The sequence below is a fragment of the Lithobates pipiens genome, unplaced genomic scaffold, assembly GCF_037356315.1.
Source record: "Lithobates pipiens isolate NorthernLeopardFrog02 unplaced genomic scaffold, aLitPip1_a1.2 Scaffold_25, whole genome shotgun sequence".
In the NCBI taxonomy this organism is placed as follows: domain Eukaryota; kingdom Metazoa; phylum Chordata; class Amphibia; order Anura; family Ranidae; genus Lithobates; species Lithobates pipiens.
The window spans coordinates 204935048-204961209 of NW_027507787.1; the positions used below are offsets into that span (position 1 = coordinate 204935048).

Sequence of the window (26162 nt, forward strand, 5' to 3'; positions counted from 1 at the left end):
AATTCTCCTAGGACACTAGTAAAAAAAAAAAAAAAAAAAAAACAAACAACGGCATGCTGGGAGGATGGACCATATCAGAATGCCATTGTTAATCATTGTCTAAACCCTCCTTTAGGTGGCAGTATAACCCAACAGTCATGTGATTTCCCTTCTCCCCCAATGTACACTAAACGGAGACTTTCTGGCAGGATATACTGGCAGTAAAACCGTTTCAGGGGGGCCTCACAAATTAACTGGCTGTGGTAATGCTACTGACAAATCATATTTTTTAACTTTTTTTTATTTTGCCCAGAGTGCCAGGAAAGTCCTGCTGGTATAGCCAAATAGGAGTTCTGAAGAAAAGACAAACATTTTAGAACTTTTAATATCAAAAAATATCATCTATGAAAAAGCAAGCTGACAAGGACACTTCTGTAAAAGTTTATGGAGACCGGGGCGCCTCCTGGTGGAGGACAGGTCCAGGCCCACCCTTCTTGAAATGTAGCATAGTAATAAAATGGAAATTAAAGTTCATTGCCACCAAAATGTTTCTGGTCTTGGAGACGACTTTTCCTTTGCGACTCCAGCTGTTTGGCTTTGTGCCACCTCTCCCGGGAAAGAGATCTGTGTCCAGAACTGAGTGAAAGCAACCTGAAGAGACGACAAGAAAATCCCATTCATAACACAAAACTGCACTTTTTATTCTTCATAATGTTCAAAAAAGTGAGGGCCAATATCCATAAGGTAGAAACAAGTTTTAAAGTCATGAGTTATTAATGCCAGAGGTGTGTAATAAATGTGTTTTGTAAAAGATTTCCAAAGTGATTGTAAAAGGCACAGATTATATATTTTTCTTTAATCACTTAAGGACCAGGCATTTTTTTTTTTTTTCCCCACACACACACTTGGTCTAAAAGTTAAAATCAGTTTTTTTGTATGGGTGTGTTTGGGGGTTCTAAGTAATTTTCTAACAATATAATATAATATATATACACACACACACGCATATACACACACACACACACATTATAATATATATATATATACACAAATTGTATGGTGCAGGATATGTTCAATCCGGACTATTACTATAAGTATTATGTTAAAATAATTTTTTCTTTTGCTTGGAAATTACTTGTAACCCCCGAATACACACGTGTGTGTGTGTGTGTGTGTGTGTGTGTGTGTGTGTGTGTGTGTGTAATACATACACATGCACGCACACAATTTTTTTCAGAAACCCTAGAGAATAAAATGCCAGTCAATATGTCACACTGTATTTGTGCAGCAGTCTTACAAAACACTTTTTGGAAAAAAAAAATAAAAACAGTAAAGTTGATCCAATTTTTTTTTTCATATTATAAAAGATAACATTACACCGAGTTGATGCCCAACATATCATGCTTCAAAATTGCGCCCACTCATGGAATGGCAACAAACTTGGACATTTAATCTCCATAGGCAACATTAAAACATTTTTTTTTTTTTTTTTTTACAGGTTACTATTGTGCCAAGTTTCTAGCATCCTACTCAAAAAGACTTGAGGCTGTAATTGGTGCCAAAGGTGCTTCAACGAAGTATTGAGCATTGCGGCTGATATACTTGTGTACATGGGATTTTTTTTTATTTTTAATAAATTTGCAAAGATTTCAAATAAACTTCTTTTATGTTGTCATTATGGGGCAGTTGTGGAATTTTGAGGAAAATAACGAATTTAATCAATTTTGGAATAAGGCTGATAAAATATGGAAAAAGTGAAACGCTGTGATGCACTGTAGAACCATTTTAGGATTTATAGTGGTTGTAAACCCTTACAAACACACTTTGACCTACAGGTAAGCCTAGATTAAGGCTTACCCGTAGGTCCAAGAAATATCTCCTAAACCTACACGGTTTAGGAGATATTTGCCGAAAGACAGGCACCGCTGTCTACGGCGATGTGCCACGAGTGGCGGCTCCTGTGAGCATGCGTGGGAGTGACGTCATTGCGGCTTCGCAGAATGACAGCGGCGGAGCAGCGAGACCCACGAGAAGATGGATGCGCCGGACTACAGGGGACAGCGGTGACATCACTGGCTCCTGTGTCAGGTAAGTGACACATAAGGGACTACTATGCGATGCATAGTAGTCCATTATGCTTTACCTTTGCAGGGAGACAAAGTGGAAGGCAACTCATCAGGGTTTACTTCCTCTTTAACCCCTTCATAATGAAAAATGTGTTTTTTCACCTTATTGCATATGCTATGCATTAAGGTGAAAACACCTTACAGTCACCACCCCCCCCCCCCCCCAGCCCCCGTTTTACTTACCTGAGCCCAGAATTTCCGTTGGCGAGTCCCCGCCGTCCCTCTCTCTCCACGGGCTCTTGATTAGATCGATAGCAGCGCAGCCATTGGCTCCGTTGCTGTCAAATCCAGTGATGCGGGTGTCGGGGGCAGAGTCCTGCATTCGGCCTCTATGGACGCAGAATGCTGGATCCAGGAGCACGCACGGTAACCCCTCGGCAGAGCGCTTCTCCAAGGGGGTCATCTATTGCAGGGAGGAGACGGAAGAGCCAAAGGACCCCAGAAATGGATGCTCGGGGCCACTCTGTGCAAAATGAGCTGCACAGTGGAGGCAAGTATGACATGTTTGTTATTTAAAAAAAAAAAAAAAAAAACGATCCTTTAGTATCACTAATGCCCAACACAGCTTTACAACTGACATGTTAGTAAAACCAAACCGGTCACCGCAACTACTTTGTGTATCTAGGAGAATTTGTTTTTTTACGGAGGAATTGGGCTTTCATTTGGTAAATGGGAATGAATTTCTCTCTCATCAGGAAAGGAAAACTAATGTAAAAATAGTACAGCAGCATCACATGTATTACATTTTTGAAAATATTTTTTAATATCTTTTCATGTGACAACACTGAAGAAATGACACTTTGCTACAATGTAAAGTAGTGAGTGTACAGCTTGTATGACACATTTGCTGTCCCCTCTAAATAACTCACACAGCCCATAATGTCTAAACCGCTGGCAACAAAAGTGAGTACACCCCAAAGGGAAAATGTCCAAATTGGGTCCAAAGTGTAAATATTTTGTGTGGCCACCAGTATTTCCCAGGCATGGAGTTCACCAGAGCTTCACAGGTTACCACTTGAGTCCTCCTCCATGATGACATCACGGAGTTGGTGGATGTTAGAGACATTGCGCTCCACCTTCCATTGGAGGATATCCCACAGATGCTCAATAGGGTTTAGGTCTAGAGACATGCTTGGCCAGTCTTTCACCTTTACCCCAAGCTTCTTTAGTAAGCCAGTGGTCGTCTTGAAGGTGCGTTTGGGTTATCTTGCTGCAGTCCAGTCTACGAAGGGAGGGGATCATGCTCTGCTTCAGTATGTCACAGTAGATGTTGGCATTCATGGTTCCCTCAATGAATTGTAGCTCCCCAGTGTCAGCAGCACAAATGCAGCCCCAGACCATGACACTCCCACCACCATGATCAACTGTAAGCAAGACACACTTGTCTTTGTACTCCTCACCTGGTTGCCGCCACACACGCTTGACACCATCTGTACCAAATACGTATATTTTGGTCTCATCAGACCACAGGACATGGTTCTAGTAATCCTTGTCCTTAGTCTGCTTGTCTTCAGCAAACTGTTGCAGGCTTTTTTGTGCATCATCTTTAGAAGAGGCTTTCTTCTGGGATGACAGCCATGCAGACCAATTTGATGCAGTGTGTGGTGTATGGTCTGAGCCCTGACAGGCTGAGCCCCCACCCCTTCAACCTCTGCAGCAATGCTGGCAGCACTCATATGTCTATTTCCCAAAGACAACCTCTGGATATGATGCTGAGCACATGCACTCAACTTCTTTGGTCGACCATGGCGAGGCCTGTTCTGAGTGGAACCTGTCCTGTTAAACCGATATATGGTTTTGACCACCGTGCTGCAGCTCAGTTTCAGGGTCTTGACAATCTTTTTATAGCCTAGGCCATCTGTATGTAGAGCACCACTTTACATTGTAGCAGTGTCATTTCTTCAGTGTTGTCACATGAAAAAAGATATACTAAAATATTTTCAAAAATTTAATGGGTGTACTAACTTCTGTGAGATACTGTATATTGTGTTGTCTGTACCTGTAGTAAGGCCTCAAGCACAATAATGCACATTTTGCCTTTTTTATCCTACCTAGAAACACACCAACACAAAATTTTATAAAAATGTAATCTGACCTAAAATATCTTGAGCTTTTACCCATTTTACCGTTATTTGTTATTTTCCACGTTATCTGCTAGCAAGGAGAAAGAGTCACAATGCATCTTTCTCCATTCAAGAGGAGAAACCCAAACAGGGGCAGGCTACAAAGTGTCCAATTGGCAGACTATCACAGCGATCAGGTACTTGAGAATAGAAGAATGAAAAGATTTTGCACTTAAATAGCAGACATTGCAGGCTTCCAGCAGGTGCTGTGTGATGGATCCCATCCCACCCCCTACATCTCTGGATGCAGAATGGGGTATAAATCACATAAAACAATGAAGATTTTTATAGAACGATTCTAAAAGTGATTTCATATATTAATTTCCAGCATCAAACATCTTATCTTCTTGCATAACGGAGGTTGACCAGATGTGACATTTTATAAGATCACAACATTTTGGAAGATGAAGAACACTTACCGAGCAACAAGAAGCAGCCTGTGCAGGTCGTCGGCACTCATACTTTGTGGATCGTCTTTCCTCATGTCCACAAAATCATCTTCGACAGACTTAATGAAAAAATAAAAATAATTTCCATCAGAGGGGAACAGATACAGAAAGTTATTACATCAACTGTCAGGGCTGAACATACCCGGGGCCCAAACAGCTCCAATAATAACACATCCTATGGAATGAAAACTGCCATTTCTTTTGTTTTTTGCTTTTAGCATGTGGGACACAAATCGGATTTCTGTCATCTGGCCTTATTGGGGGGGGGGGGGGGTGTATATTAAAAACAGACCATTATCTGACTATTGCTTGTATTGTAATATTTCCACAATCACATCAATGTCACGCTTGCGTGTCTGATGTGACACTTTGTACACACATTTCAAGAGAGTCTCCCAGCATACAACTATGGATGCTGCCTCTGCTTGTTTGAGCGTTCCTTTTCTTGTGGCTCCTGGAGTAACTTACCTGCAACAAGCATGCAGCCAGCGAAATCTAAACTCCTACACACTATCTTTGAGGTACCCATGATACCCTGGGTAGTGAATCCTGAAGCAGGATGACAACCATGGCACGTCTACATCTTTCCAGTGTACCCATCATGTCTAGCCCCTGTAAGTTTGAGAACAGCTCCACCCTCCATCTTAAAAGTGTTTGTAAACCATTGTTTTTTTTGTTGCATTAAAAATAACAAACATGTTATACTTTTACTGCTCTGTGCAAATGTTTTGCAAAGAGCAGCCACAATCTTCTTCTGGGGTCCCCCTCCATCACTGGAAGCCCCTCTTCTTCGGGTGGCCCCAGGGGAAGCCAGTTTCCCTGGGGGGCACCGATGGGGGGGGCTCGCTCCAGAGCCCTGCTCCTGTGTCACTAGATTTGATTGACAGCAGCAGGCGCCAATCTGTCCAATGAGGAGAGAGACAGCAGCGGGAGGTGCTGTGCTCGTGAACATTGCTGGATCAGGCTCAGGTAAGGGGAGGTCTGAGGGAGAGCTGCAGCACAGAAAGAATTTCACCTTAATGCATTGAATGCACTAAGGCAAAAAAAACTTAAAGCCGTAGTAAACTGCAAGTGATTAAAAAAACTCTGCAAGGCAATGTCATAATGTGCTAGTATGCATTGCATACTAGCACATTATAATAAATATCCTTAAAATGAAGCCCTCCCACCAGCGCCCCTAAGTGACCGCTGAGACAGCCAAAATCTTGCCTCGGCTTTGCTTCTGGCTTGTTGCCCCCCCCCCCCCCCCCCACATGAGTGGGTGGGGGCCAGATGTCACTCCCATGCGTGGGAGCCGCCATTTCTGGCACGGGCTCTGAAGGTTCGGCAATGTAAGCCTGACCTTCAGAGCGCATGCGCCAATGTCATCGGCTGCATGCACTCTGAATATCAACTAAACTGTGCTCCTAAAAGTTTAGGAGATATTCTCAGTACCTACAGGCAAGTCGTATTATAGGCTTACCTGTAGGTACAAGTGGTGTAACAGTTTACTACCACTTTAAGGTTTTAGAACCACGTTAATTGCCTGTATCCCTGCCACGCTCTCTCGTACCTTTGTAACATCCTCAGAAATACTGTAGTCCATCAGCTGTAGAAGACTTAGGTAGATGCGGAACTTGTTGAACAAGGATGGCTGGACAGCAGACAGCAAATCCCCCATATACTGCTCCATATTGGGGGGCACCAGCTGTGGCCTCAAGTGAATCTGACAGTCTGACTGAGAAAGAAAAAAAAAAAAGCATACTGAACAAAACTGCTACATACAAGAATTAGGAGTCATGAATGGGCTTCATAAACCGAGAAAACAATCTGGGCTTAGATTAGCGCTAATACAAGATGAAGGGTGTGCTCTGATTAGACTTCACTGCACAATGTCTGAGCACAGACTGTACAAGGTAATGAACATTTCCCACAAGGGACAGTAGCTTAGCACAGATTGCACAGGGTAAGCAGAAATATAACTGGATCTTTGTACTTACTGTAAAATCTATTTCTTGCAGCCTGAGTGACACGATCTTTTAGATTGAGTTATTTTGTATCCTACAGGAGAATATGGGCACTTCTAGGGTAGTAAATGGCATCCAATGGCTCCATTAACAAAAAGCTCCTTATGGTCAGCCCATGTGACCTCATCACAAAGTAAGCCTTCAGAGACAGGGTAACACCCGGGGCTGTGTCACAGTTTTTGGAAAGCACCCTGTTGTCAAGACCCCTTTCACACTGGAGGCGTTTTTCAGGTGTTTTAGCGCTAAAAATAGCGCCTGAAAAATGCCTCATCTGCAATCCCAGTGTGAAAGCACTCTGGCATTGCAGATGAAGAGCTGTGCTGGCAGGACATAAAAAAAATGATAAAAAATAAAAATCCTGCAAGCAGCATCTTTGAGGCGCTTTAGGAGTGGAGTATACACCGCTCCTAAAGCACCCCAGCTCATTGAAATCAATGGGCAGTGGCACTTTGTGGGCACTTTTAACCTTACCCTTTGTTAAAAGTGCCCCTCTAGCGGCCGAAAAATAAAACGGTAGAGCGCCGCTAAAACTAGCGGCACTAAACCGCTGACGCCCCCATGCTGTCAGCGTGAAAGGGCACTTACAGTGCACGCCGACTGGTAAATCACACTGCAGAGCCCAATCCCCAAAGGTTTTATTCCAGACTATGACTGCACTCCTCCAGTCTAGCAGGGTCTAGGTACAAAGCTATTCCTGGGAAACTGCCAATCTAGACAACTGCATATTAGAGGCCAGCTGAACCTCTTATAAAAGAATCTTGATAAAAAATAAATTACATAGTTTGATTTTCAGGATAAAACTTGGCTTTTGGCTTAAATAGCAAAGCGACTTTTCATTTGCAAATTTAAATACCTATGAAAAAAATATCTTGCCATATTCATGGAGCCCAGCAATGTGCTTTACACATGTACAATGGGCTCCACTGGCTTGAGAAAAACAAAATTGGCGTAAAAAAAAAAGAAAAAAAAAAAAAAGATTGAGAATGGAAGAGGCTCTCACCATTCAAAGTTCTCTGCTGCTACATGCCACAGCTTGCAGTGTGAGTGGGCTGCTGTATGCAGTAGTGCTGCAAAGTATAATAATGTATACAGCGATATTGGAGAGTGTGGGGGAAAAAAAAAAAACTGCGCTAAAACATAAATAAATCAAAAAAAGGAAAAGCTGCTAACACTCAAAGTCTAACATGAGTGGTAAAACAGTGTAGCGCTAATATAAATAAAACTGACAGTACATGTACCTGAACACAATCTGTATGTGTTAGAGAAAAATTATGTGAAAAACAATAAGTGTGCTTAAACGCAATGGGTGCATAAGTCCAATAGTAGATAGAAATGCCAAATCAAACACAGGACAAAGTGCACAGAGATCTGAAAAAAAAATAAATAAAAAAAACACCTCTTCCTCTTGAAGTGACACCGAACCAACTGGAAAGAAAAACAAGTTGTCTGTAGTCACTCTAAGCAACACTTCAAAGATAAGTAAATGGATACCCTTACCAGCTGGGGTGGACACACGTCTTACGACAGTGAGTCAGAAAGGCTCAGGATCATGCAAGGTCCAGATCAAGTGCTGTACACAGGAGATGGTCAAGTAACTCAGGTGCAGGGTCCCCGACTCTCAGTCCCGAGGCTCCACAGGCGCTGTAAGATCAAGGTGGATGTCATCCTTAACAACTCCTCATACACTCCAGAAAAGCAAGTGGAAAAGGAGGGAGGGCTCCAGATATTTCAATAAACCTATCGGTTTGACCTGCACTGTCATATATCAACAAGGACAAGATAAAAGTGATCACAAGATCTAAAAAAAAATAAAAAAAGTATAAAAAGCAAAGTGCGGTGCAGTAAATGCATGGCCGACGCATTTCAACACTAAAGGTTTTCAACTGGAGCAAAAAAAAGGAAGTTGAAAACCTTTAGTGTCGAAACGCGTCGGGTTAGCATTTACTGCACCCACATTGCTTTTTATACATTTTTTTTATATCTTGTGATCACATATCTTGTCATTGTTGATACATGACAAATTTCAATAAACCTATTTGTTTGACCGACACTATCTGGAGCCCTCCCTCCTTTTCCACATGCTTTTCTGGAGTGTATGAGGAGTTGTTCGGGGCAACATCCACCTTGATCTTACAGTGCCTGTAGAACCTCAGGACTGAGAGTCGGGGACCCTGCTCCTGATCTACTTGACCATCTCCCATGTACAGCGCTTGATCTGGACCTTGTATGATCCCGAGCCTCTGACCAACTGTCATAAGACCTGCGTGTCCATCCCAGCTGGTAAGAGTATCCATTTACTTATCATTGAAGTGTTGCTTAGAGTGACCACAGACAACCTGTTTTCCTTTCCCATTGGTTCGGTGTCACTTCAACAGGAAGTTTTTTTTTTCCCCTTCACAGCTCTGTGGACTTATTCCTGTGTTGTTTGATTTGGAGTTTCTATCTACTATTGGACTTATGCACCCATTGTGTTAAGCACACTTTTGTTTTTCACATATTTTTTCTCGAACACATACAGATTGTGTTCAGGCACATGTAATGTCAATTTCATTGTTTTTTTTCAGCAATATTCACTCCATCATAAATAAGCCCCCTCGGTCTCCTAATTAGAGTTAGCAATATGGCACAGGAATTGTATTTCATTATATGCTGACAAACTGCTGTATATAGCAAATAGAGAAAAAGCTCTATTAGTAGGTGTCTATCAGACAGTTCCAGATCCTTTCCGATTGGATGAAGCAACTATTCAAAGAGGTCAGTAGGCTGAATATCAATAGAAGCTGCATCCTTAACCATGCTGCCTAGTGAAGAGGTAGCTGCCATGTTACCTACTCTACGTCCGTGGCTGAAGAGGGAAATAAAATTAGATGAGACTTACTGGAAGCAGCGATCGGCCCTCCGAGGCGACGAGCACATTAATATTACAGGGGAATTCCATCTGGTGGTAACTAAAATCGTAGTCCACTTTCTGCCAGGTGATCACATTACCCAGCGCAGTGACATTGCGGACACCTGCAATGAACAGACAGAACAAATGAGATGAAAAAAAATGTCAGCAACTGAAAGACAAACCAGACAGTAAAAAAAAAAAATAGGGAAATCCAAAACAACCGAGACAAAAAAAAGAAAAAGAGAAAAGTAATACTAGGAGGACAACATTCAAGGACAAAAACAGAATGCAAAAGCGCAGTACATACACTACAAGATGAGGACATCCAGAAAAATAAACATTAAAAAGCACACTGCATCCATGTATAAAATGAAAGATGACAAAAACACCCCCCTCCTACACAAGCCACAGTCACCAACGGTGTCAGACACTTTGGAAATTAAATGAAAAAAAAAGCCTTAAAAACCACAATTAGTCTGAAAGAAATAAAGGGAAATAAAAGTTCAACGAATCCCATTGGAGGGGGAAGATGTGTCAGGCGATGAATAGGCAGAGCCGCAGTGTGCAATGCTCATTTTTAATAAAGCTACATTAAAGACCTGACATCAATGAACTGCCGCCACTTTCTTGGTTAAACACTTTCAAGGGTAAAACAGACCAAAAAAGGGAAGTTTTAGGAGATGCTCTGTAGTTTACAGTAGTGGTTCTCAGCCTCAGTCCTCAAGAACCCCCCCCCCCCCCCCCCCCCCCAACAGGCCATGTTTTGGGAATTTCTTAGACAAAATAGCTGTCCAAAAAATCAAGCCAATGACTCCAATTTAAAACACCTGTGCAAATAAAGGGAAACCTGCAAACATGGCCTGTTGGGGGTACTTGAGGACTGATGTTGGGAACCACTGGCTCTTTTTTTACAGCTTTTTACACACCCATCACCCAGTTACTGTCCCCAAAACAGTGTCCTGTTCAGTGTCCCCACACAGTGAAACACACGTGTCAAACCTCTGTCCCAGTAAAATGATCTTCCCCAGTGATCAACATAAGTCACACGACACATCTGTCCATATGGCCAAAAAAATTATTAAGCAGAAAGGAGGCTTTCCATATAGTCCAGAGTATGTTGGACAAGACTAGCGGGGAACTCTTCATCAGACTCAGAGCATGAAATGTGTAATTTTTGCCTTTAGAACGTCTGGCGGTGCTACTTGAATGTTGAGCCTCTCTATGTGACCAAGCTGTGTAAAAAAGTCTCACATGTGGTGTCACCATACTGAAGAGGAGTTTCCATAAAAAATAAAAAAAAAGTCAACAGCTCCAAATACTGCAGCGATGCGTGGGATCAAAGCCCGGCTCATCCACCCCCCCCCCCCCCCCCCGTTCGGCAGCACCGGCATTGTAACTGTGGACACCCACTGCGCATGCGGTGCCGTGATTGGCCGTGCAGTCATCTGGGACCTGTCACATGTCCCAGATGACCGACAGGAGGGAGGGAGCAGAGCCGAGCCCTTCCTGCGCCGGGGAGAAAGTGATGTCACTAGCCCAGGCACTGAAGGAGGCAGACTACGAGGGACCCCCTAGCAACAAGCATTCGAGAAAAAAAAAAATTCCAAATGTTTATTTTTTATTTTTTGGAATTTTAATGATTTTATTTATTTTGTGTGCAACACCATTTTAGGAGTAGCAGAATGTATTTTTGGGTGTAATTTTTGCTATGTACATGCTATGTTTTAAAAATATCTTAGAATGACAACTTCCTTTTTTTTTTATACACAAAGTTTCATTTTCTTTCCACATTTTGCATAATCCCCCCCCCCCCACAACACATGTTCAAAAGACTCATAATGCCTCATAGAATATACATTGGGGTGTTTGCCTTCCATAATGGGGTCCTTTTGTGGGTAATTCCACTGTCCTGGTGCTCCAGGGCCTTCAAAAATGTGATAGGTAGGGATGACCCGAACCACCCCCCACAGTTCGAACATGCAAACCAGAACATGCGGACAAAAAATTGACATGAACACCGCTAAAGTCTATGGGACACGAACGTGAAAAATCAAAAGTGTTCATTTTAAAGGCTTATATGCAAGTTATTACCATAAAAAGTGTTTGGGGACCTGGGTACTGCCTCATAAGACGTGTATCCCCCCCCCCCCAAACAATACCAGGCCACTTGCCCTCAACATGGGAAGGGTGCTTTGGGGTTCAGTTGATTCCTACTTATGTTGACGTTCTTTGTACACGGTTTTAGGATATACCAATTAATATATGTTTTGCAATGTTGACATGGAAGCTGACTTTTCCTGAATAAATGGGGGAAAAAAAAAAATATATATATACAAAAAAAAAGTTTCCTCTGCTTAATCCCCATTAACCACTTACGGGCCACCCGCTGTCATTATGCTGCTGCACTATGAAGTGGAATACAGTTATGGCAGCAGCTGCCATAACCCCGGTATGCACTTCAGTGGGCAGTCCACTTCAAGATAAAAGGGGTCTCCGTGCCGGTTTCGCCGCAAGATCACTTATCTATTACAAGGGATTTTTACATTCCTTGTAATGGGAATAAAAGTTTTTAAAAGAACAGTGAAATAAAAAATGTAAGCGCCCCATCCCGCCGAGCTTGCGTGCAGAAGCAAACGTATATGTGAATAGTGCCAGCATATGAAGATGGTGTTCAAACCACACGTGAGGTATCACCATGATCGGTAGAGCGAGAGCAATAATTCTAGCCCTAGACCTCCTGTAACTCAAAACATGAAACCTGTACAATTTTGTTTAAACGTCGCATATGGAGATTAAGGATAAAAGCTTGTCACCATTCCACGAGCGGGACCAGTTTTGAAGCATGACATGACGGGTATCAATTTACTATGCATAACATCTTTCACAATATTAAGAATAGGGATAACTTTGCTGTTGTCTTTTTTAATTAAAACACAGAGCCTTAGGCAATTACTTAATGGGTTAGGGGGCCACTTTCAGGTGATGGACACTGGCACACCCTAAACAGGAAGTTGCCTCCCTATATAGTCCCTCCTCCTACCAGGATTAACTCAGTTGTTCTAGCAAAGCAATATATGTATACATATACTCCAGAAAAGAGGGTTGGGACCTCTGTCTCATGACTTACTCCAAGAAAAAGGAATTTACAGGCAAGCTGTAAGAAAAATCCATACATTATGGGACAGAGCCTTCAAGTGGATGTAAACCCGAAATTTTTTATTTATTTTTTTGATGTTATAATGTAGACTATAAGATATTTTATCATTTGAGCCCAGTCTTGCCACAAAGAGTTAATCCAGCTCTGAGAAATCTTGACAAACAAAAAAAACTGTCAAATCCTCCCCCTTGCTGTAAATGATGGGTGATTTACATATCTCCTGCACTAGTCTAAGAGACATGCATTATTATTTTTTTCCCTCCCACTCCTTTCTTCTGCTGCTCTGCCAGGATTGGATGTTCCACACCTCAGAATAATTGGGCATGCTGAAGTCATGTGGTTACTTTCCTGTCTTTTCACTGGATGTTAGAGATCATAGCAGAACTTCAGTGTAAGAAATACACAGAAGACAATGCATATCAGCAAGGGGAGTGTAGAGGTGGGTGGGGAATCTACTGACATCATGACTCCACCCACTGAGCCCTGGAAAACAAACCCACCCACAAGATCTGCAGTTTTTCGGGTCTCATAACAGACAGAGGGGAGACATTTGACAGGTAAAGATACATGCAGGAGACATGTATATCCTTATAGATAACCCCTAAGGCAGTAGTTTAGAAAGGATGACATTGGGCTAACATCCACTTTAATTACTTAATGGGATGTCCCATAGCAATGCTACTTGAGGGGAAGGAGACAACCCACAGGGTACCCCCAGACTTCAGGACTTGTACTGCTACCTGCAGCACACTGCGCCCAAAGGCTATATCCTCATACCTCCTTACATCCACCTGATAATATTTTGTGAATGTATGCACGGAAGACCAAGTTGCGGCCTTACAGATCTGAACCATGGAGGCCTGACTCACTGCCCAAGAAGCATCAACTGCCCTGGTAGAGTGCCAGCCTTATTTGGCAAGTGCAGATTCACCTTAAAAGCGTTTGTAAGCCAAAAGTGACCCTCTTCTCTTAAAGCAGGTTATACTGCATAGTGCTTGCGCTGTGTAATTTGGCCCCCCTGTATAATCTAAAATACCTGCCTGACCGGCCACCTCTCTCCTCCTCCTGGCTGATGTCAGCAGGGGTTCGTCGGTCCCGCTTTGCTGTCAGATCAAGAGAGGAGAGGCAGCCAGTCACGTGAGCACTGATCGGCACTATGAAATCAGGTACACAGTGGTTTAAAAAAAATATAAAATAAAAAAAAAAACCCACACACTGGGGACATTTAATAAAGCAGAGGAGATTGTAGCAATGTCATTGAGTGGCTTACAACCACCAAGTTATCAAGAATGTGTGTGTCCTGTGAGGTATAATAAAAAAAATAAAAATAAAGCCATGGCATTCTTTGCGCAAAAAATTTATGATTGCCATTTTGCCTCCTGTCTGCATAGGTCACAAAAACAATGCTGGGATGACACAGATATAAGGTAGATGCAAGTAATGGCAATGAGGGGGATCTATGGCTACATTAAAAGTAGAACTTATAGGCAAAACTATTTTTTAAATTTTGGATAGAGTAAGGCAAGATTATTACCCCTGGTATTTTTATTTTTGTCGCCTCTCATCCCTCTTGCCCATCCTCCCAATAGGGAGAGCTCCATTAACTTCCTGTCCCATAGCAAAAATAGGAAGTGAGAGAAAAACCCTGAAAAGGGGATCTCTTGGGGACCCCCAGGTCACCAGAACTAGAATCTCCCACCCACTATTACTTTTTTGGGGACAACCCAAAATGCTTTTTTTTTTACTTTCAAATGTTAATGGTAAAGAAGACAAAATAGAGAGGGTGAATCTCCCTAATGGGTGCACAGACAGCTATAAAAGCCAACATGTGTTCTAACCCCTCTCGACTCTAAAACGAAAAAAATTAAGTTTTGCCTTTAGTTATAATTATTCTTTAAAAACAAAATAAATACCCCTAAGGTGGATTTTTAAGGCACTTGTATATTTAGAGTATGGAAAAGCTATATAAGTGCCTTAAAGTGTCCACATTAAAGGGTATTTATTTTGTTTCTAACAATTATTTGAATGTGGCAATATTGAGAGGATATATTGACCAATTCCATTTCATTAGTCCCACACTACACGGACCTGTGGTGTCCAGCTGACCCTGCTCCAGCAAGGTTTCATCCACCAATAGCGATGTGCGAGATGACAACTGCAGGATGCCACTTAGCAGACGGTTGGCATTGTAATCTTTCTGGGGAATAAAGCGTAAGCGGTTCATGTTTTCAATGGTCATCCGGAGGTAATAGGACTGCGAGGGGGAAAAAATAAATAAATAAGGAGGTGGTTAATGAAACCAAGCATTTCTGTAGGCAGCTGACATCACTTTATCACATATGTGTATCTAAAATAGAAAACCACCATCTTACTGTGGGTACCAGCTGCTGCACCACGCGATATAAATGTTGTGTGAAGATGCCATTCCGTGGGCAGCCACTAAGATTCAGACTGAATTTCCCAAGTGGCAGCACATCCCTTCGAGCGTACCTGACAAAGGAATTACAGTACGATTAGGTGTCTCCAACACTGGATAATGCCAGCAATGATGCCAACGCAAGGTCAGATGTCCTGGGTGTGATGTCAGGAGTGTGCATGAAGCAAGTCAACTAATGGTATAAAAAAAAAAAAAAAAAGGATATGCCAACATGGTGAGCACAGAGGGCAAGGAAAGGAAAGGGAAAAAAAAAAAGGGACTACCAAAGGGACTCACGAGCGAGAGAGAACGAGCGAGAGAGAACGAGCGAGAGAGAACGAGCGAGAGAGAACGAGCGAGAGAGAACGAGCGAGAGAGAACGAGCGAGAGAGAACGAGCGAGAGAGAACGAGCGAGAGAGAACGAGAATGAGCGAGAGCGAGAGAGCGAGCTGCAACCAGCACACCAAGATCTCCAAAATGGGTCCAAAGCTTTATTCAGCGATCGCATCGTTACAGCAAATTGCAACGTTTTGGAGCCACATATGGTCATGTGCCTGATGAAAGGGTCTTGTTGGCTTGAAAACATTGATATATGCTGCACGGACGTGATCGCTGAATAAATCTGTGGGCCCATTTTGGGGGAGATCTTGGTGGGCTGGTGACATCTCTCCAACATGGACATACACATACACATAAAATACTCACACGGTGGAGATGAGGTGGAAGATGAGATACTCAGCAGCCAGGCCGTCCCCCAGCAGAGCATGCGTCAAAAAGCCTAAAAGCTCTGATCGCACAGAGGACAACTCTGCCATGAAGCTGGCCAGACCTGTGAGGGACAGAGATGACAATGAAGGACGGTGGAGTGACACGAATCAAGTGATCCCACAACAGAAGGAAGACTCACATTGTTTACTTTCATCAGTCTCGCAGACAGAGCTTGGTATTAGAGGGTTAATGTGATGCAGCTTCTGCACAATGATGGCATGGATCCGCGGCACAAGAGAAGTTGGTGGACTGTGTACTCTCTGTTCCTCCAAAGTGTCCATAATGTCCGCAGGGTCCAAACACGCAGCAAGAGAATCCCTGCCAATATAATGTAGTCACAATTCATTGCCTGCCAGTCTGGCTCAGAGGTGAGCTCACAGTAAAACATTAGACCTCCTAAGCCATGGGACAACTCAGGGAACCAGGCCAACATTACACTGCTAGACCTGCTCATTCCATTGGACAATTCAGGAACGAACTGACATTAACAGTAGAACATCTAAGCCCATTTGACAAGTCAGGGCAAACTAACCCAGGCCTGAGCAGGCAATCCTTGACAACCCAAGTATGGGCTGACAATACAATACTAGACTTCACATCAGCCCATGGTAAAACCCGGGCACAAGATTAAAATTAGGGATGCACCAATAACAAGCATTTGCGCAAGTGCTCCAGATACCAAAACCGATACTCTGGGTCAATACAAAATGAATGGGTGAAAATCGCATGCAATTCGAACAGCAATATGGTGAGATTCCTGTCCGAATTGCATGCAATTTCTTCCCACTGCTCGTGTGTGTATAGAAAGTGAAAAGCGCCATCTAGTGTGCAGTTTATTAAAAATGTTAGAATGCTCAGTACATATTTGGCAAAGTACAACATCTGTATAGGTGTCCTGGTCCCTCTGATAGAAAATCTCAGTTGCTCTAGGTGCTCACAGGGCTGGGAGGAGATTTAGAGGCGGGTCTGCCCCCAAGCTGACATCACTTCCACCCTATACCACAGGGTTCTGGAACTTCACCAGTGATTTGCCATCATCAGCAGGACTGGGACACCCATGTACATTTGCATTTGCCCAGATATGTACTGTGAGTTCTAATATTTTTAATAAAACTGCCCACTAGATGGCGGCTTTTCCCTTTCTATACACACATGAGCAGTGGGGGGAAATTGCATGAGATACTTTGCAGTGCAATTTGCAACTATTTTTTTGTACTGGCGCAAATTGCACTGCAAGGTATCGGTACTCACCGATTAAAAAAAAAAAAAAAAGCCAGCGAGCTAGTTCTAGCCAGCTTAAGTGATAAATGCCTATTAATATCGAAAATGAATAACATCGGAGATCTTTGAACCGTTTGCCTTAGGGCAGTGATGGCGAACCTTGGCACCCCAGATGTTTTGGAACTACATTTCCCATGATGCTCATGCACTCTGCAGTATAGTTGAGCATCATGGGAAATGTAGTTCCAAAACATCTGGGGTGCCAAGGTTCGCCATCACTGCCTTAGGGGATCAAGAAGAAATATTTTTCCCCCGTTAGAGTAAAATGGACCACACGCTATCATGGGCTTTTTTTCAGGCATCCTCTTGATCAGTTTTGGGTCAAGGGTTCTTCATATGCAGGTTTTCAATACATTTTTTGAATAGACATTTGTTGTTTGAACTAGATAGTCCTTTTCTAACCTAACTTTGTAGCAATCTAACATAACTTGAATGATAACTCCTTTATGTGCCACTGGGAAATAACTCACATGACAGGAGGTCAGTCCTGTTCTTACCTTTCCTCGTTTATGAAACTTAGGGATGGCTCCACCAACAACATCCCATACACCTCTAGAACATCATTCACTTTGAAATTGTCCCAGTTCTCATACACCTGTAAGGAGAAAAAATATTGTGATGTATTTTAAGACAAAGTCTTCCTGCACTGATGATGCAACAGATCAGTATAGCATCTACTGATCCCAGACCCAGAAATTTGGAAGATCGCCAATCTGTTCTGCTTCACCAGAGACAGCCATTGTCTGGTCTACCACCACTGTGACCTCCTGAGGGCTTGCCCAATGTGGACCCTACTGGTGGAAAAATAATACCCAATTTATCACTCAGCTATAAATTGCTGGGATGTAATTTAGATCTCATTGTTTGTTCCACATGATGGTGATTCAGCAGCAGTAGATACAGGCAATATGCCCATCACACCAATACAGATTTGCTGCAGGAGCCAATGGAAAGGAGCCTGACCAACCCCTTCCCCCTCACTCAATGGGTCTTGGAGGACATGTCGCCGCCCCTAGTGTCTGTCATGTTTACCTTAACTAGACATGCTGGTCCCTTCTCCTCAGGGAGGGGAAAATTGAGGTCCAGAGGAGCGCTGTTGGCTGGGGCTTCCTTCTGCTTCTTCTGTGACTCCATCTCATGCCTTTTCGGAATATTTGTCTCACTCACATCTAAAGTGAAATGCACACAAGGCCAGATCAGGATGGAAAATTCAACCTCATTCTCCAGAGTATTACATAACAGATCCTTATAAATCAATGACCAACCATCAAACACATGAAAAGAAAAAGGAGAGAAGTCAGGAGCAGCCACACACACACAATGCATATAGTCAAATGGCATATGTAAAGTCTAGTTGGGGGAACTCAAGTCAAAGGAAGGTTGGTGTTGGTCAGAAGGAGATTGCTGTAGTAGTGACAATGGAGGACATTACCTGTGTGCTGTTCTCCGGGGGTAGCAGAGTGTTCATCATCATCGTAGCTACGTTTTTGGCGGTTAGGGGTGTAGGAGGTGGAGGGGGTAACTTTGGCCTGGCTGGAGCTGCTGTAGATGTGAACTTGATAAGGAAAGTTAAACGCATGTGTAACCTCTAGGCAGACACCTCACCGGCGTCATTCATCATCTAATAAAAGGTGTGTATAATTCAGCCAAAGATCACCAATAATGCAGACATAGGATCAATTCCTTGTGTTATACACTTCTGGGTATGCACAATGACCACTGACATGAGGCATAAGCTTCAGAGGGAATAGTTGGCATCTCTGATGGACTGAGGGCAATTGGGGACTTACAAAGGATATCTCTTTTACCCAGGTGGACTCTCCTGGAACTGGCACACAGTAGAAGGTCTGCCGCTCTGAAGTGACTGTCCTAGAGGAGTTTATATCCACCTCCTGATGTGGCTGCAACACAATGACAAGAGCAAATAATGGACAAAGAACTCCAAAAAAAAAAAAAATTATATATATATATATATATATATATATATATATATATATATATATATATATATATATATATATATATATATATATATATATATATATATACACACACACACATACACATATATATTATCTAGGGTCACCTAGATGTACTGCCTGTCCACACACAATTCCTGGGGTCACTTTTGGACAAACATGTAAGCCTGTTGGCCAAAGATGCTATCTGCTCGAAGCAAGGAGAGTGTACAGTCAATCGGATGACCTAATCTTTGGTTGCCTGTGATAAGCTTAAAAAAACCTGTGCGCGTATACATCGACTTTGCTTTTTATTAATAGTTTAACCACTTAAGCCCCGGACCAAGCGCCTTTTTGCGATTTGGCACTGCGTCGCTTTAACTGACAATTGCGCGGTCGTGCGACATGGCTCCCAAACAAAATTTACGTCTTTTTCCCACAAATAGAGCTCTCTTTTGGTGGTATTTGACCACCTCTGCGGTTTTTATTTTTTGCGCTACAAACAAAAATAGAGCGACAATTTTGAAAAAAGTGCAATATTTTTTACTTTTTGCTATAATAAATATCCCCCAAAAATATATAATTTTTTTTCCTCAGTTTAGGCCGATACATATTCTTCTACATATTTTTGGTAAAAAAAAAAAATTGCAATCAGCGATTATTGGTTTGCGCAAAAGTTATAGGGGATAGTTTTATAGTGCGCATATATATTATATATATATATATATATATATATATATATATATATATATATATATATATATATATATATATATATATATATATATATATATATATATATATATATATATATATATATATATAATTTTTTTTACTAGTAATGGTGGCGATCAGCGATTTTTATTGTGACTACGACATTATGGCGGACACATCAGACATTTTTGGAACCAGTCATTTATACAGCAATCAGTGCTATTTAAATGCTCTGATTCCTGTGTAAATGACATTGGCAGTGAAGGAGTTAACCACTAGGAGGTAGTAGTGTAGGTGTTTTTTTTATTGTAGGGGGGCGTGGCCTGGCATGTGACGTCACTGATCGTCCTTCCCTATAAAAAGGGAACAGACGATCAGTGACAGCCACACAGGGAAGCATGGGAGAGGTTTGTTTACACAGACCTCTCCTCGTTCTTCAGCTCTGTGACCCGATCACGGGACACCAGCGACGATCTGGTCCACTGGTCACGAGGCCACCGTCATGGAGCACAGGCCCGGGAGCGTGCCGCCGTCTGGGCACTTAAAAAGCAACGTACAGGTACGTGCTTGTGCCCAGCCGTGCCATTCTGCCAACGTACATCAGCGTGAGGCAGTCCTCAAGTGGTTAAAAAGGTAATGTGCTAGGCTGGTGCACCCTCGTTCTTGCCCAAGTCTCTTGATACAAATCCCATGGTTACTTAGATGTACTGCCAGTCCTCTCATACAATTAACAGGCTCACCTAGATGCACTGCCATTTCTTATATACAATTCTTTGGTTCACCATTCTCCTCTCCCAAACTCACCTTACAATCTGCCACATCCCGGTATTTGCCAAGGTGCAGAGCCTGGAAATAAAGATGGTGCTAGTTAGGAAGGTCATACAGCTGTATTGTGAGATATTGCAGCAAATAAGGTCAACGAGAGACAATCTAAAAACTTTCCCCATCATAGACATTTCCTGGTTAGGGACGGGCTCAGGCGTGTTCGCACAGTTCACATGTAGAGCCCGCCAGGAAGTCAGCACTGCGCTAATCACAGGCAGCGAGACATTTCCCGATGCACGGCTGCAGACCCCGGGAAATGTCTCACTGCCTGTGATTAGCGCAGCGCAGACTTTCTGGTGGGCCCTGCGAACACGCCGGAGCTCATCCTTATTCCTGATGAACACACTCTGGTCAGAAAAGATGTAGAATGAAACACTGCAGATGTAGAGTGACCAAACTAATTTATAGGGTGGAATGTTTTATTCCTGGTTCCTTCACATACAAAATTTATGTCTTAGAAAGGTGTTTTAAAATAAAGAGGAGCTTCAGTCTGCTGCTGACTTTTAATATAAAAGGATACTCTACCTGTCCAAGGATGCCGCGATGTCGGCAACCCAAGCCAATTCGTCAGTCGGCTGTGGGCACGGGTGGCAGCATTGTAAGGGAAATTGGTAGTGAAGCCTACAGGCTTCACAGCCGGGTTACTACTGCGCATGCGCGGGTAGTGTTTTGCTTCCTGAATTGTCCTGCCGTCTTCTGGGACCTGTGTGTGTCTCAGAAGGCAACGGGGGAAGGAGGAGGGGCAGGAAATGCAGATAGAGGCAATCTTACCCGAAAGTGGGAGCAGGTACCTGGCCGCCGCCCCCCCCCAAAAAAAGGGGGGGGGCAAGGGAGGGGGAACAGGTGGAGCTTCCCCTTTTGGGTGGAGCTCCGCTCTGACCACTTACGGATTGCCCGCCATCATAATACGTCAGCTGTTTGACGTTGAATACCGTTGTTATGGCTCAGATAGCTGCCATAACCCCGGTATCTTTTTAAAAAGCAGGCGGTTCACTTTCAGATAAAAGTGGTCTCTGCCGGATTTGCCACGAGAGCACTTGTGATCTGTGGCAGGAGAGGGCCCCCCTGCCACTCCCAGACGGTTTCCACGGCTTGCTAGAGCAGCGGAGAAGATCGAGTCCTTTACCCTGCGAGACATGGATTAAGTGAGGGAATGATGGCCCCCACTCAGCTACCATAATGGCACTTCCTCCCAATGGTCTTAAAGGGGAAACATTTTTCAATAGTCAGCTATGGAGATTTTTAAGGATCAAGTTTGTCGCCATTCCACTAGTGGGTGCAATTTTGAAGCATGACATGTTGTGCTTCAATTTACTTGGCGTAACATTATCTCTCACAATATAGAAAAAAAAAATAGGCTAACTTTAGGCCCCTTTCACACTTGTACAATTTTTCCTGCTACTCGAGACTGCAAAGTCGCATGACAAGTCGTTTCCCATGATTTCCAATGACAACCATTCATATTAGTGCTGACTTCAAAGTAGTCCCTGCACTACTTTGGTCCGACTTTGATGCAAGTTACACAAGCATTCCCGGAAATCGTGGCAAAATTGCGCACCTTTAAATTCGCACAAGTGTGAAAGGGGCCTTACTGCTGTCTTATTTGATTCAAAAAAGGTGCATTTAAAAAAAAAAAAAATGCTCTTGTAAGACTCCTGCGCAAATACGGTGTGACAGTATTGTAACAACCGCTATTTTATTCTCTAGGCCAGAGATGGCAAACCTTGGCACCCCAGATGTTTTGGAACTACATTTCTAATGATGTTCATCTACACTGCAAATGCATGAGCATGTTTGGGTGTTCCAAGCAAAATAAAAAATGATTTTAACAAAAAAATAAAAATAAAAAATAGGTCTGGTCCTTAAGTAGTTAAACCACCTCTTCCATGTGGCTATAACTCACCCTTGTATTGTTGCTGCGGTCCACCGTCTCATAGACTCCCATGTAATACTCCGGATCGAACATATCCTGCACCATACAGCGGAATCGCACCAGGCTGTTGGGTTTCAGGTAGTGCAGGGGGACATCGTTCAGACTGGGGACCTACAAGAAAAGACATCAAATCACAAAGTGGCTTCAGCCTGCACAGCCAACGCAGCTTTGACTGCACCTGGTTATTTGTGGCAGGAGAATACCTTCAGTGTCACCCCAGAAATTAACATACTCCTTACCCCTTCGTGCCTAAGTGTAAAAACAAATCGTAACGGCCAAGCACAATTTTGCAACTTTGACACGTTGGTAAAACTGTACATATCACCACAACTACTTTGGGCATACAGGTGTATTATACCTTGTTTTTGTCAGGACAAACTGGGCTTTCTGCTGGTAGTAAAGGATAGCTCCTGATTTATTTTTTTGTTTTTATTATCAAAGGATAATTATCAAAATTATAAAAAAATTAATAAATAAAACACAACTTTTCTTCATTTAGTTGTATATTTCTTGCTAGCATCATAATTTACCACCAAAGAACCAAAAATAAATTCTTCTCCTGACTGTAGTAATATGCCCAAAACAGTATACAAGTATGGCTTAAAGCGGGATTCCACCCTAAAGTGGAACCTCCGCTGATCGGAACCCCCCCCCTCCGGTGTCACAATTGACACCTTTCAGGGGGGAGGGGGGTGGAGATACCTGTCAAAGACAGGTATTTTCACCCACTTCCGGGCATAGACTCCCGTGGGAGTCTACGCCATTTCCTGTCCTGCCGCGCTGTCTGCTGGGACACACACGGGTCCCAGTGACAGCGCGGAGATTTCCTATTGCGCGGCGCAGCTCGCGCATGCGCAGTAGGGAACCGGGAACTGAAGCCGATTCGCTTCACTTCCCGATTCCCTCACCTAGAATGGTGGCGGCAGCAGCCGAGAGCCGAGCGATCGATCGGCCTCGCTGGAACCCGGGACAGGTGAGTGTCCATTTATTAAAAGTCAGCAGCTGTAGTATTTATAGCTGCTGGCTTTTAATATTTTTTTGTTTGGTGGAATCCCTCTTTAAATGTAAATATATATTTTCTCAATCATTGTGGGTTTGTCTGCCTGAGACAAGATGCAAGACTTATGATTCATAACCAGATGGCCTGTTGACCTGTTTTAACTCACGATGAGGTATCTTAGAGGGTCACCGACTTGTATAAACCATATCGCTGGACTTGTTTAATTATATTCACGATTACTATATCCCTTTACTAACCACTCCCCCCCCATTGTGATTGGTAAAGCTGAACCAAATAAATATAAGCTGTGTACACACCCAATAAAGTAGGCATTTTCTTTGATCTTGCTTTGTGCATCGTGTTGATTTTAAGGTGTCGCTCGGTATAGGGGGCTTTCGGTAGTCTGCAGTATTAACCATTTGCTGGTCTGTCATGTACCTGGAGTACCTTTAAAACCCCCTTCACTGACGATTGCAGATATGCCACTTATATGTATGTTAGTTGTTTGTACCTCCAAGTACAGCCCAGAAACAATAGTGCACATTTTATTTTGTCCTGCCTAAAACAGACACCAGACTGATAAATCATTTTTCTTTTTTACTGTATCAAAAATATGCTGACCATGCCTTCCACTGCCTAACAGTGGAAAACCTTGCTCTTGTAATTTTTAATTATTTTTTAATTATAGTATTTATCAGCGTATAACACGCGCCCCAAGGAGGGAAGTTTAAGGGAAAAAAAAAAAAACTTACATTTTAAAAAGGCCCATCAATGCAGCTTTATCAGCCTCCATCTGCAGCCTTGCCCATCATTGCAGCCTTGCCCAGCAGTGTCCATCTGCAGCCTTGCCCAAAATTGCAGCATGATCGGTTTTAAATTGTTACTGGTAATTTAGGAGGGAACGAGTGCCGCCGAGATAGACAGAGACGGATGTCCTCTGTACTCGGCTCCTCTCGCAGTCCCGCCCCTTGGCCCGGCTCCTATGGGGGAGGTAAATGCTAGGAGGCGGGACTGGGCATGACTAAGTGGAGCCGAGCACATAGTACACTTGGCTCTGTCTATTTCAGTGGCGCTCAGTCCTGCCTTCCCCTCCGAGGCAGCAGTTTCTAAGAAAGTTGAGCAGCCAACAAGAGTGCCAGGAACCCTACATGACCCAGGAGACCGACTACCCCGTATGGTGGTTCTCTATTACACACTAATGCCAGTCTATGCCTTGGTGTGCTTTTCAAACATATACCATGGAGAATTGTAGTCAGTATAATGCCCACCAGGACTATCAGTCTAGCAGATGGTGTTCTTATGCTCAGCACACATTACTAACACAACATACATGTGCCATAACTTACCCAGCATGACTGGTTCTCCTGTATCTTCTCTTGGAAATAATTTGTCACCTTCTGTTCCCAGCCTGGAAGAGCCCCACTCTCCTCTGAAATACACAATGTATGAAAATCATTGTTCCTCTGCATATATAGTGCCTCCAAACTGGAACAGCCCCATCCCATACAGCTATAGAAAGTCTCCAGCATGGAACAGCATTGCTCCCCTTACACATTTTCTATAAAATGTTGCCAGCTTAGAAAAGTCCCACACAATGCGGGAAATAACTAAGCTTCCTGGCAGAAAACTGTCAAAAGTGGAACTAAACCCATCAATTTATTAGCTTAACACTTGCTACCCCGGCCAATTCTGACACTTCGCTCCTACATGTAAAAATCATCTTTCTTTGCGTTTTGTAAGACTGCTGTGCAAATACGGTGTGACACAAAGTATTGCAACGACTGCCATATTATTCTCTAGGGTGTCTGGAAACAAATTAATATATATATATATATATATATATATATATATATATATATATATATATACACACATCCCCAGGGAATAAAATGGTGGTCATTGCAACGTTCACGGCAATTCCTCACATCTGTTTTTCTAAACCAGCAAAATCCTAGGCCATGATAGACAATGGTTCTCTTGGATTCGCTCATCTGTTGCTTGCCCTGATCTTTAGCCTGATTCCCAGATCTCATCTCTCCTCCATATTCTCTTACACAGTTTTTCTCTACACCTGCAGTGATCCTGGGGGGTGTAAACTTGGCACCAGCCAGAGTGGATATAAATTAATGATAAAAAAAAAAAATCCAAAACAGATTTTTTTGATTTAAATCAGATTTTTTTTAAATCAAATTTATTTTAAGTTTTTTTTACTCCAAAAACATTTTATCTAAAAGATTGTTTTCTATTTAAGACACGTTCATTAAGTGCATTTATTCAGCATGAAACTGAGCTTAGTTATGTAGCGTGAGGCTGTATATTCTGCATACTTCTTTTGGTAAACTCATTCAATGAATCCAAGCTCTGCAAGCTGAGATAACATGCACTGCATTGACGCATTCACACAATTTCACAGTAACCATGAGATAATACAACGTTCAGGAACATCCCTTTATCCGATAGTTTTGCAAATCTATGTACATTTCAAACTGTATGATTAAATAAGTTCTAATATCACTATTTAACTAACCTGACAGCT

The 26162-nt window shown here is 42.7% G+C and overlaps 1 protein-coding gene across 1 annotated transcript in view; it reads right to left on the reverse strand.

The window, feature by feature from the left end:
- Positions 1-346: 346 nt before the first annotated feature.
- Positions 347-26162, reverse strand: part of MCMBP (minichromosome maintenance complex binding protein) — a 37690-nt gene continuing 11874 nt past the window's right edge. The window contains exons 2-16 of the mRNA XM_077455468.1: positions 24973-25055; positions 22597-22737; positions 20673-20714; positions 18994-19097; positions 18629-18744; positions 18229-18365; positions 17694-17791; positions 16055-16233; positions 15853-15976; positions 15103-15220; positions 14819-14984; positions 9562-9695; positions 6230-6394; positions 4648-4736; positions 347-630 (exon numbers count right to left, since the gene is read on the reverse strand). Of these exons, the coding sequence (XP_077311594.1) occupies positions 504-630; positions 4648-4736; positions 6230-6394; positions 9562-9695; positions 14819-14984; positions 15103-15220; positions 15853-15976; positions 16055-16233; positions 17694-17791; positions 18229-18365; positions 18629-18744; positions 18994-19097; positions 20673-20714; positions 22597-22737; positions 24973-25055 (1823 nt within the window). The 3' untranslated portion in view covers positions 347-503. The remainder of the gene's footprint in view (positions 631-4647; positions 4737-6229; positions 6395-9561; positions 9696-14818; positions 14985-15102; positions 15221-15852; positions 15977-16054; positions 16234-17693; positions 17792-18228; positions 18366-18628; positions 18745-18993; positions 19098-20672; positions 20715-22596; positions 22738-24972; positions 25056-26162) is intronic.